The sequence below is a fragment of the Blennius ocellaris genome, assembly GCF_963422515.1.
Source record: "Blennius ocellaris genome assembly, chromosome: 7".
NCBI classification, from domain to species: Eukaryota; Metazoa; Chordata; class Actinopteri; order Blenniiformes; family Blenniidae; genus Blennius; species Blennius ocellaris.
Window position 1 is genome coordinate 363,488 of NC_137656.1, and position 13,399 is coordinate 376,886.

A 13,399-nucleotide genomic window follows, 5' to 3' on the forward strand; every position below is an offset into this window, starting at 1 on the left:
ACATGCAACCGGCAACCTACAACCTGCAACCTGCATCCTGCAACCGGCAACCTACAACCTGCATCCTGAAACCTGCATCCTGCAACCTACAACCTGCGACCTGCAACCGACATCCTGCAACCTACAACCGGCAACCTGTAATCGGCATCCTGCAACCTGCGACTGCATGCGGCTCCTCAGCTCCTCTCCATCGTTAATAATCCTTTGTTTTCATTTTGAGCTAATTTGCATTTAACACTGGTTCTTAAAAAGGTCTAATCTCCGGGATGAAAAGATGAAAAGAGAAAAAAAGACGGTAAAACAACGAGCGAATCATAACTTACAGGGGGAAATTGATAAAAAAGGAAAAGAAAAAGAAAAGAGAAAAAAATTGCAACAAAGAAAAAATTGAAAAAGCAGGAAAGAAAAAAAGAAAATGGAAAAAGGAAGAAAAAGAGAAAATAGAAAGATAAGAAAAAAAGAAGAGTAATATAAGACCAAAATGGGAAAAATAAAGAAAAGAAATATTGGAAAAATTGAAAAGAAAAAGTAAAAAAAATAGGAACAAAGAAGAAAGAAAAACAGGAAAGAGAAAAAGAAAATGGAAAAATGAAAATGGGAAGAAAAATGAAAAGAAAGAAAAAAGGTTTAAAAAAAGATAAAATAAGAAAATAAAAAGGAAACAAGCACAAATTGATTTAGAGGAAAAAAGAATATAGTAATGAGGGAAAGATAAAGATAGAAGGAAAAGAAAGAAGAGTAATATAAGAAAAAATGGGGAAAATATAGAAAAAATAAAAATGGGAAAAAAAATCAAAGGGAAAACATTTTTAAAAATGTGTTGGTGTCGCTAAAAGTGGGAAACGTCCTGCGTCTAAAAAACAAACTATATAAAGAAGCTAAATGGAAAATAAACATTTACTAAAAATGGCAGCAACAACTAAAAATATAATGAAATATATAGAAATCCTCCCTGTGACACTTTAGTAATACAACCGTTTTGTTTTCTAAAATAAAGCCTTTTTTTCTCCATGTTTTTTGGAGGCAAACGGTGAAATTGGCTCCTTTGAGCATAAAGCTTTCATCTCCTTATGAAGAATCCTGCTTCCCGGCGCCTCTAATGAGTCAGATATGCGGCGGCACACTTCCTCCGGCACTCGCCGTCGCTCGCCGTCACCCACCGTCACCCGCCGTCAGCCTCCTCACTCGCCAAACGGCGAGAGACTGACGACGTGATCCGTCCCGTAATGGAAAGCGACCAGGTGGAAAATGAGCGTCGCCTTGAGAGACGGCAGGCGGCAGCAGAGAAAGAGACGCTTCCCGCCGCCCCGGAACATGAATACCGACGTTACAGCGTCGGACGGGCGAGTGTGAGCCGGGCGGAGGATTGTAATGTGATTACAACGTGGGATTATCTCACCTGGTCGGTGCTCGGAGTGTCTGCGATGTCGTTCATGCTCCGGCTCTGGGCGTGGCCTGGGGGGGGGGGGGGGGGGGGGGGGGACAAACCAATTAATTAATTAACTAATTTAAATATATCAGCTTCATACTTTCACATGGCCCAGAAGCTGCATTCACAATCTGCTGTGTCTGTGTGAGCTGGACTGGCTCCGCCCACACACACGCCCATCTTTGGGGTAGAGGGAGGAAGAACTTCCTCTCGTGGCGCCATGTGCCAGAGCAGAGCTGGCTAAATTGTGGGAGGAGTCAAAAGGGGGGGAGGAGGAGCCTACCTTGATTGTGATTGGCTGAACCCCCCGGATGACATCATATAGGGTTTGATTTCTGATTGGCTGCTTGGAGCAACACACTTTTTAAAAAAAACAGAGGACAGACTTTCTTCACTTCTGGGGAGGAGTCAAAAGGGGGAGGAGCCTACCTTGAACCTCCCCCCCGATGACACGATATAGGGTTTGATTTCTGATTGGCTGCTTGGAGCGACACACTTTTTAAAAAACAGAGGACACACTTCCTCCTCTTCCCATAGATGGGCGTGTGTGTGGGCGGAGCCAGTCCAGCTCACACAGACACAGCAGATTCTGAATGCAGCTCCTGGGATCAAATGAGCACATCTCAGGATGTACGTCGGTAGAATGAATGAATGAATGGTTTATTTCGGTTACAGTTTCAGTAGAAGTGCAGTTGATGAATTTTTGTGCAGTTCCTGGTACGTAAGTTCACACACCTGTGATTTTTCACCGTTTCCACAATATACTTGTAACCGAAATGGGCATTAGGCTACTAGCTATTAGCCTATCCCTTAAAAACCCGTGCGGTTACCCCAGACAGCAGTGATGCCAAAAATATAATCAAATTTTAAAAAAGCAACTGGAGAAAGAAAAAGTAAATAAAATAATAATAATAATAAACATAGCAGTCGTAATACGGGAGAAAAAAGTTAATATGGAACATAACAGAAGTAATACGTGAGAAAAACCTCAACCATGTATTACTTCTGTTATGTTCCATATTTTTTTTTCTCCCGTATTACGACTGCTATGTTTATTGTTATTAATTGTGCCTGCCTCTGTAAGGTGCGGATCTATTCAGATTTTGGATATCGCAAACGGTTTCCGAACAAAACGTAAAAAACGGTGAAAATTACTTAAATCGCTGTTAGCATCGCATGCTAACAAATTTGTTCAAATGAGCTGAAATTTAGAGGGTGGCCTCGTGGTGGCGCTGCGATGGAGAATCACTAGATAATGACATGGTTTCCACGTACTTAAATCGCACGTGTTAGCAGCGCATGCTAACAACTTTGTTCAAATGAGCTGAAATTTGGAGGGTGGCCTCGTGGTGGCGCTGCGATGGAGAATCACTAGATAATGACATGGTTTCCACGTACTTTTGACCCCGCCGCGGCCTCGCTCGGCAGCAGGGGGCGGCAGGTGGCAGACAATAAAATTTCCGCGGGAATTTTCTAGTTATTATTATTTTTTTTTTTTTTCTTTCTCCAGAATCAACCAGTTGCAGTGGAAACTCACGCAGGTGACCGTAGTTCGAGGGCTGCTGCTTCATTCGCAGGTCCTCTGTGGATCGGTTATAGTTGGACATCTGTCCCACGCCCGGTCCCGGACCCGGACCCGGACCGGGACCGGGACCGGGACCCGGTCCGGGACCGCCTCGGGAACCGGCGTTCCGAGCTGCCGGGGCCGAAACAGGGAGGCAGGAAGGAAACAAACAGGAGCGTTTTTAGTCGGCGATGCTTTATGATGGCTTGAGCTGATGAGATGTGGAAACACCAGGGCGGTAATTAACTCATCAAACATTAATGCGTCTCCCCGGAGGAGGAAGTGAACCTCGTCCTCGACACCATCCAGTTAATATTACCCCGGGAACACAAACACAACCAGTCACACACACACACACACACACACACACACCGTGATGGCATGTCGTAACACACACAGTTCATCATGGTATTCCAGCGCTGGAGCACAAATGGTGCCATGATCACCATTTTGTCAAAGCTGGAGGTCAGTTATTGATCATCCTGGATGGGGTGGGGGAGGGGAGGGGGGAGGGGGGGGGGGGTACACCAGTGTTTTTCAACCACTGTGCCGCGGCACACTGGTGTTTCCTCCAAATCTCGTCAGGTGAGTCGTGGGAAATCATCACATTTCACATTTTTTCCTAAAAAAATCATTTGCTCTCACAGCGACAGTGTGTTGCAGAGTAATCCTGTATAAATACTCTTCACCACTAGAGGGCAGCACAGAACTTTGCCGGTGAAATGTAAAGTGACAGACGTCAGTCTGGTTAATCTCCGTGTTGATAAAACTTTGACGAGAAAGACTTTATATTGTTAATAGAGGCTACAGAGTTTAACATTTTAACATTTTCAGGTGGTGGAGGTGTGACTCCAGATGTTTCCTAAGAAAAAAGTGTTCCTCGGCTCAAAAAGGTTGAAAAACACAGTTTTAGAGGACGTTTAGAGTCAAAGTTGGATTTGGAAAAAAAATTCTGCTGTAAGTTGGTGTCATTGTTAATATTGTTTGAAACAAAAATTTTGAAAAAGGTCAAATAAAAAGTGATTAAAAAACCATAAACACAGAAATGCATGAAGTTTGGTTCCCCGATTGGGGGATACCCATTTATCTGGCAACGCCGGTCAGCCTGTCTATCCGCATTCTACTGGTTGTTGACAAACCCGGTAACTTTTACATTAAAATGCTGGAAATATGAGTTTGTCTGAGTGCAATGAAAAGATTTCCTTCTGAAAGATTTTGATTTAATCTTTTTGTCTTTAAATAATGAGAAAAGGATCATTTCTAATGTCGATTTTAAGAGGAAAGTTTTGTACTTGTTCAGTGACTCAAAATAAAATAAAATAAATTAATTAATATAATAAAATATAAAAATATAATATGAAAATATATAAATATATTTTTTAAAAATTCTAATAAAATAAAATAAATAAATAAATTTAAAAAATGGGGGAAATGAAAAACAAAACAAAACAAAACAAAACAAAACAAAACAAAACAAAACAAAATAAAATAAAATAAAATAAAATAAAATAAAATAAAATAAAATAAAATAAAATAAAATAAAATAAAATAAAATAAAATAAAATAAAATAAAATAAAATAAAATAAAATAAAATAAAATAAAATAAAATAAAACAAAATAAAACAAAACAAAACAAAATCGGGTGGTGGTGTGCCTCCAGAGTTTTACAAAGAAAAAAGTGTTCCTTGGCTCAAAAAGGTTGAAAAACACTGTCTCTCACACACACACACACACACACACACACACACACACACACACACACACACACACACACACACACACACACACACACACACACACACACACACACACACACACACACACACACACACACACACACACACACACACACACTCACTGCCTGAGCTGGACTTCCCCATGTCGGCCAGCGAGCGGTGGATGGGCTTCTTGGTCTGGTGTCGGTGTTTCCTGAGCAGCACGAAGCTGATCTTCTCCCGGAGCTCCGGCGGAAGAGCGCCCTCCTCGATCTGACGCTCGATGATGTCATCTGGGGGGAAAAAGAGAGGTCGTGACGTCAGACATAAAAAAAAAAAAAAAAAAACACAGGTCGTTTCAGCAAGTAGTCCCCTGGCATTTTCTGTTTTTTAATCTGATTTTTGTTGGAAGCGGTTTGCTGAGTTGTCAATAAAAGTATGTTCTATTTTCACTTTTCTCAAATTTACCGCTATTTATTTATTTTTTTAATGGGAGCCTCCTGAGCTTTGCGCCTGGAAAATGTGGACTGGATTCCCGGAACGGAGGCGAGTCTCAATGAGACGCGGAGTAGCGAGTCAGGGAATCCGTTCCACAGTTTGCGGTCAGCTCTAGCATGCTAACGGAACTAGCGCCGTTGTGCTAACCGACTGTTCGTGACGACACGTCGCTGTTTGGGCGGATTTTACGCTCAAAACGCCGCAAAGTTATCGACGTGAATGTTGGTAAAGCCGCCGCCCAGCGACGCGGCGCTCTGCAGCCACACGTCACCGTTTTAAAACTCCATCCCGCCGAGGAGAACGACTCGTTCCTCCGCGGTAGCGGGCGATTTACGCCCCCGTGACGCTGCGTCCTCCTCCGCGATAAACTCACTGAAAATAGTCACAATCGTTTGTGTTGCGTTTGACCTGGAAACGTTCTGTTGCTGCTGCGTTGATGAAGAATTTCTCCAGGGATTAATAAAGAGATTGTGAGGTTTTAAACATAGAGCTAGTTTATTAGAGACGATAACGTCACATTGTCCTCATGGTATAAACATAGAGCTAGTTTATTAGAGACGATAACGTCACATTGTCCTCATGGTTTAAACGTAGAACTAGTTTATTAGAGATGATGACGTCACTCAGACCCCCACATTGTCTTCGTGGTTTAAAAATAGAGCTAGTTTATTAGAGACGATAACGTCACATTGTCCTCATGGTTTGATTGTAGAACTAGTTTCTTAGAGACGATGACGTCACTCAGACCCCCACATTGTCCTCATGGTTTAAACATAGAACTAGTTTATTAGAGATGATAACGTCACATTGTCCTCATGGCTTAAACACAGAGCTAGTTTATTAGAGACGATGACGTCACATGGTCTAAACATAGAGCTAGTTTATTAGTGACGATGACGTCACATGGTTTAAATATAGAGCTAGTTTATTAGAGATGATGACATCACATGGTTTAAAGATAGAACTAGTTTATTAGAGACGATAACGTCATGCAGTCCCCCACATTATCCTCGTGGTTTAAACATAGAGCTAGTTTATTAGAGACGATGACCCACATTGCCCACATGGTTTAAACATAGAACTAGTTTATTAGAGACGATAACGTCACATTGTCCACATGGAACTAAAATACTTTGTCCTGCTTCTTTTCTCACCTTCTACTAACCTCAAGTTGTCTTTTGAGAGAAAACATGTAAACATTCCTACATTTATTACTTTACTGTAGAGAGGAGTTTATTACTGCCTCATATCAAATCAACAATAATGATGTTTTCAGAACTTTCTCAAACTTTTCCGAAACAAGAACACAAAAAAAAAAAGTGTTTTCACTTGGAACCTCGTCGTGTAAACGAGGCCTGGTTGTTTTTTTTTGCTGCACCTTTTAAAAAGAACGACAGGAAATGTGTGGATCTTCTCACCGACTATCTGCGGCAGCGAGTATCCGTCCAGGTCCAGGAGGACCGTCCCCGTCTGGAGACACGTCCGCAGCTCAAACAGGCTGTGCAGCGACAGCGTGGACACGTGGGGTTTGCTCCACCTCTCGCCCCCCTCCTCCACCTTCTCCTCGAACTTCACCCACCTGAAGGCCACAGGACAGGAGAGAGTCACCGTCCACTTCCTGTCCACTGACAGAGTGACAACAACCGCCCGCTGACGTGTCCTCTGGTCTCCAGTCCACAACTGATCTCAGTGGAATTCCTGTGTCGAAAACCTGACGGGTGCCGAGAGTCATATAGGTGGAGAAATATAAAACGCTTTTCCACGGAGTTGGAGGAGGAATCGTTGGAGAAGAAGCCGAGGAACGTCGTAGTGAGTGTGAATGTGTGTGAGTGTGTGTGAGTGTGAATGTGTGTGAGTGTGAGTGTGAGTGTGTGTGTGTGTGAGTGTGTGTGTGAGTGTGTGTGAGTGTGAATGTGTGTGAGTGTGAGTGTGAGTGTGTGTGTGTGTGAGTGTGAGTGTGTGTGAGTGTGAATGTGTGTGAGTGTGTGTGTGAGTGTGAATGTGTGTGAGTGTGAGTGTGTGTGTGTGTGAGTGTGTGTGTGAGTGTGTGTGAATGTGAGTGTGAACGTGAGTGAGTGTGAATGTGAGTGTGTCTGTGTGTGTGAGTGTGTGTGAACATGTGTGAGTGTGAACACGTGTGAATGTGTGTGAACATGTGAGAGTGTGTGTGTAAGTGTATGTGAACATGTGTGTGTGTGTGTGTGTGTGAGTGTGAACATGTGGGAGTGTGAATGTGTGAGTGTAAGTGTGTGTGTGAGTGTAAGTGTGTGTGTGTGTGTGTGAGTGTAAGTGTGTGTGTGTGTGAATGTAAATATGTGTGAGTGTGAACATGTGTGAGTGTGAACATGTGTGAGTGAGTGTGAACATGCGTGAGTGAGTGTGAACATGTGTGAGTGAGTGTGAACATGCGTGAGTGAGTGTGAACATGTGTGAGTGAGTGTGAACATGTGTGAGTGTGAACATGTGTGAGTGAGTGTGAACATGCGTGAGTGAGTGTGAACATGTGTGAGTGTGAACATGTGTGAGTGAGTGTGAACATGTGTGAGTGAGTGTGAACGTGTGTGAGTGTGAACATGTGTGAGTGAGTGTGAACGTGTGTGAGTGTGAACATGTGTGAGTGAGTGAGTGTGAACATGTGTGAGTGAGTGTGAACGTGTGTGAGTGTGAACATGTGTGAGTGAGTGTGAACGTGTGTGAGTGAGTGTGAACGTGTGCGAGTGTGAACATGTGTGAGTGTGAACATGTGTGAGTGTGAACATGTGTGAGTGCAGCAGCACCTGGCGGACTCCTTCCACTCCAGCTCGTCCCCCTCCCTCTGCAGAGTGTCCATCTCGGTGAAGAGCGTCGGGGTGTTCAGGTCGTCGTCTTCACTCAGGATGTAGCGGAGACGCTCCGCCGCCGGAGACACTGAGGACACCAGAGGACACAACGTCTGATGTTCCACTTCCACGGGATCGTTGTTCTCAAAACTACACAAACTACATCAGCTGATGGAGTCGTTTGTCCACAAAACAACGTCGATCCGCGTTTACGAGACGTTTTAAAGTGAAAACGACGTTTGTTTACACAACAGTGGAGAAAATGTGACTTTTTGATCTCAAGGTTAAAAATAACGCTCAGATTTCATGGAAAAGGACTAAAATTTTTCTCTTTTTTAAAAAAAAATCGAAGTTCCAACAAGTGAGAAATAATTTCCCCCAACTTTCTTTCACAAGCGTTCTTGTACTATTTTATAATATGAACTTTAAAGTCCCAGTGAAATGTAACACGCTACTTTGTAAAAAACGATAGTTGTGGTTCTACTTGTAAGGTTCCTCCGACTCTGCCCCTCCACTGTTGTCGTATAACAAAGTTATTTGAATTTTGAATCTCCAGCCGAGGAAGTCGGGGGAATCCTTCTTCTTCGTGGGCCATTGTGGGCGGAGCCTATGTGTGACATCACGAGTTGTGCAGATCTCGATCTGTTGTGTTTATATCGGCTTGTTTCCTCTTAAATATCCAAGTTTTTACAGTGTTTTGAAGTTCTAGTCGGCGTTTTATGAGCCTTGATGAAAGATTGAGCCTGGAAGAGACCAGAGAGGAGAAAAGGATCACGGCTAGCGGCTAGCGGCTAGTGGGAGCCGCTAGCTCGGGCGGCTAGTGGGAGCTGTCTTCTTCATCAATCACTGGGTTTGAAATGACGATGATGATGAAATCTGGTTCAATTCAGCCTCTTGGTGGTCAAAACTCTGATCCTCCATAATGTAAACACAACTTGGGCGTGTGCACAACTCGTGATGTCACTCTGTTATTGTCAGAAGCTCCGCCCAGCAGAGGAAATACCAACGTTTATCGGCTATTTTCTCGTAGATTGTCGTGTTTTAACATTTGACCTTCATCCAGTTAGCAGGAAAATGTTCTAGAAGAGACACCAGAGAGTTCTGGAGGTGGAACCTTCATTTCACTAGAACTTTAAAGTTTAAATCTAAAAGTCATCCTCTCGTCACATCAGCATCACCCTGCTGTATTTGCTTCGTGTGTTGTTTTTTTTTGTGTGTTTTTTCCAGGCGGTGACGATTGAATAACCGCCGGGTCACACTGTGAAGTGTTATGTGGGTTAAACCCGGCCGGCGAGGAGTCAGCTGACCGCGGCGTCGCCCTCTGGGCCCGGTAATTACCGTCCGCTGGGCGAGTCCCTTAATCCTCCGCCGGCCGCTCGATGACATGGAAGCGCTTTATCGACGGCTGCTAACGGCGAAGTTGACGGATATCCTCTCGCTGCTTTATGTTCGTACGGGCGTATATATCGTGAACGCCCGCGGGGAATTCCGTCACGATGAGGATTTATCGGTGGGACGTGACGGATCCTGAAATATGAGTCAAACCAGCTCCGGCGTCTCTTTTTTGCGGTTTTAAAGGCGTCATGTCATCGAGATTTTCAGCCTTTTAACTCGTATTCAAAGTTTTATTTCTCCTCCTTGATTTTCCCTCCATTAGAACATCAGATCCTAGGAGCTACATTCAGAATCTGCTGTGTCTGTGTGAGCTGGACTGGCTCCGCCCACACACATCTATGGGAAGATGGAGGAAGTACTTCTTCTCGTGGCGCCATGTGCCAGAGCGGAGCTGGCTAAATTGTGGGAGGAGTCAAAAGGGGGAGGAGCCTCCCTTGAACCCCCGATGACACTATATAGGGTTTGATTTCTGATTGGCTGCTTGGAGCAACACACTTTTTAAAACCTGGAACAAGCCGGGGAGAGAGAGAGAGAGAGAGAGAGGACACACTTTCTTCACTTCCTCCTCTTCCCATAGTTGGGCGTGTGTGTGGGCGGAGCCAGTCCAGCTCACACAGACACAGCAGATTCTGAATGCAGCTCCTGTGACCAAATGAGCGCTTCTCAGGATGTATGTCGGTAGAATCAACCAGTAGCAGTTGGACCGGAAACTCTGTGGGAGGAGTGAAAGGGGGGGGAGGAGCCTACCTTGACTGTGATTGGCTGAACCCCCCGATGACATCATATAGGGTTTGATTTCTGATTGGCTGCTTGGAGCAACACACTTTTTCAAAAAACAGGACAGACTTTCTTCACTTCTGGGGCGTCGGTCCAGGTGTGGAGACGATTCTTACTGCTGGAGAACTTTTCGAAAGTAGAATTTAAAACAATCACCTCGAGACTCACTGGTGCGGCTGATGTCCTGGAGACTCTGGTCCGCCGAGTCCATCAGTCCCTCCTCCAGGTCGATGTCTCTGTAGCGCTCGGGCTCGTGGCGTCTGTGGTGGTTGTAGCGTCGGTCCCTGTCGCCGTCGCCGTCGGAGGCCTCGCGGCTGGAGCGCCGTCTCCGGCGCTTGCGGCGGTAGCCCCGCGGTACGGGGACGCCGATGTAGATGGACTGATGGTCTGTGGACAGAAACGGATGCAGCGTGACCGCGTCAGGTGCGCGGCGCTACCTGGTGCAGGGAGCAAGTGCAAGTTGCTGGTGCTGGGTCAGGATGTTGCCTTCTCCTTTAGATGTTCAATTCAACTTTATTTATAAAGCACCAAATACAAGACAGTCACAATAGTAACGCTACAATGGTAGCGCTACAATGGTAACGCTACAATGGTAACGCTACAATGGTAACGCTACAGTAGTAATGCTACATTGGTAACGCTACAATAGTAACGCTACAATAGTAACGCTACAATAGTAACGCTACAATAGTCATGTTACAATAATAACACTAATTGTACCATTGGGTAGTGCTACATTGGTAACGCTACAATAGTAACACTATAATAGTAACGCTACAAAAGTAACATTACAATAACAACACTACAGTAGTAACGCTACATTAGTAACGCTACAATAGTAACGCTGCAATAATAACTTTACAATAATAATGCTACAGTAGTAACGCTACATTAGTAACGCTACAATAGTAACGCTGCAATAATAACTTTACAATAATAATGCTACAGTAGTAACGCTACATTAGTAACGCTACAATAGTAACGCTGCAATAATAACTTTACAATAATAATGCTACAATAGTAACGCTACAATAGTAACGCTACAGTAGTAACACTACAGTAGTAACACTACAATAATAATGCTACAATAGTAACGCTACATAGTAACGCTACAATAGCAATGCTACAATAGTAACGCTACAATAGTAACGCTACAATAGTAACACTACAGTAGTAATGCTACAATAGTAACGCTACAATAGTAACGCTACAATAATAACTTTGCAATAATAATGCTACAATAGTAACGCTACAATAGTAACGCTACAGTAGTAACACTACAGTAGTAACACTACCATAATAATGCTACAATAGTAACGCTACAATAGTAACGCTACAATAGTAACACTACAGTAGTAACGCTACAATGGTAACGCTACAATGGTAACACTACAGTAGTAACACTACAGTAGTAACACTACAATAATAACGCTACAATAGTAACACTACAGTAGTAACGCTACAATAGTAACGCTACAATAATAATGCTTCAAATCCTGACACTTTTTTTAATCTGGGCTCGCTGACACAGACCAGCGACTAAGTTCTAAAGGTAAGAATCACTACACTGTCAGTGGTCTTAATGTTCTGGCCGATACGAACGCCTGCAGGGAGCAGCAGTCGTCGATACGACCAGAGGTTCTGTTGTGATGAACGAGTGAATATTTGACAAGTGACAGATTTAACAGTTGAGACTCGGCAGATTATCCAGACAACTTTCATTCATTCTTTGCTCTTTTCAGAAACAATAAATCCTCGTTAACAAACTGAATAAATTACATTTCATAGCTTCTGTCTGCTTATTAACAACGGCGCCGTTCATTTTACAAATAAAACCCAATCACGTCTTTTCAGAGTCTCTCAGTTTTGCACCATGTGGCGTCTCAATAAACAAAAAGGATGTGAAATTGATCGTCTGCTGCTAATTAAGCCGCTGCAGTAGCAGCGACTGCAGACTGGCCTCCAGAGGGACGAACTGAACTGTTGGGAGACGCAAAACAATATCGAACGCCACCTTGTGACCTGCTGTTTACTACAAAGCGCCAGAAACTCCCTGCAGCGCCGCGCTACGCAAACAACACAAACAACACAAACAACACAAACAACCCCCGTCTTCCTCATCGGCAGAACAATAACCTGAAGAAAACGACTACAAATTAAAACTCCGCTCTGATGATTCACATCCGAACCGAGAGATGGAGGTCGTCGTCATGACGACGCCAGAAGGAAACAACATCTGCAAAAGGCAGAGACGTTTCCCTCCACCCCCCCACATGACGCCCCCACCCCCCCACATGACGTTTCCCTCCACCCCCCCATATAACGCCCCCCACCCCCCCACATGACGTTTCCCTCCACCCCCCCATATAACGCCCCCCACCCCCCCACATGACGTTTCCCTCCACCCCCCCACATGACGCCCACCACCCCCCCACATGACGTTTTCCTCCACCCCCAAACATGACGCCCCCCACATGACGTTTTCCTCCACCCCCAAACATGACGCCCCCCCACATGACGTTTTCCTCCACCCCCCCATATGACGCCCTCCACCCCCCCACATAACGTTTTCCTCCACCCCCCCACATGACGCCCCCCACCCCCCCACATGACGTTTTCCTCCACCCCCCATATGACGCCCTCCACCCCCCCACATAACGCCCCCACCCCCCACATGAATCCCCCCGACGACGCTTCCCTCCACCCCCCCACATGCCTCCCCCCATGACGCTTCCCTCCGCCCCCCCCATGCCACCTCCACCCTCCACATGACGCCCCCCCCCCCACATGACCGTCCAATCTCTCCAGGTGCACCAGAGGAAGCGGGACGTTTCAGGGTGAAAACTGCCAGAAGCCTAATTAAAAGGCAAATCGTTCATCCTTTGCATCAAGTATGTGATGAAGAGACTCACCCTCCTCTTCCTCATAGCGAAGGTGAGAGACGCCCATCCCTCGATCTCCATGGTCCATCCTGGGAGAGGACAAGAGGCATTTTATTTCCTTCAGGAATTCACGGTGAACAGTAAAACGCATCTGACGTTGTGTTTGAACCGAAATCCATGCGTGTTCATTTTTTTTTTTCTCTCCATTTCAACTATATAAGAATTCAAAATGGCGACTCCGGTGACATAAACGTGACTTTGTGTATCTTGTTGCTCCGCCTCTGACATCGGCCTCCACCAGCCGCTGCTCACTGACCTG

The 13,399-nt window shown here is 44.8% G+C and overlaps 1 protein-coding gene across 1 annotated transcript in view; it reads right to left on the reverse strand.

Annotated features, from left to right (window-relative positions):
• slc4a5a (solute carrier family 4 member 5a) overlaps nucleotides 1–13,168 on the reverse strand; it is a gene marked incomplete at both ends in the record, with an annotated part of 36,869 nt that extends 23,701 nt beyond the window's left edge. Inside the window, 7 exon segments of the mRNA XM_080499896.1 lie at nucleotides 1,400–1,455; nucleotides 2,967–3,125; nucleotides 4,847–5,002; nucleotides 6,626–6,786; nucleotides 7,985–8,114; nucleotides 10,367–10,585; nucleotides 13,111–13,168. Of these exon segments, the coding sequence (XP_080356022.1) occupies nucleotides 1,400–1,455; nucleotides 2,967–3,125; nucleotides 4,847–5,002; nucleotides 6,626–6,786; nucleotides 7,985–8,114; nucleotides 10,367–10,585; nucleotides 13,111–13,168 (939 nt within the window).
• Nucleotides 13,169–13,399: the final 231 nt, after the last annotated feature.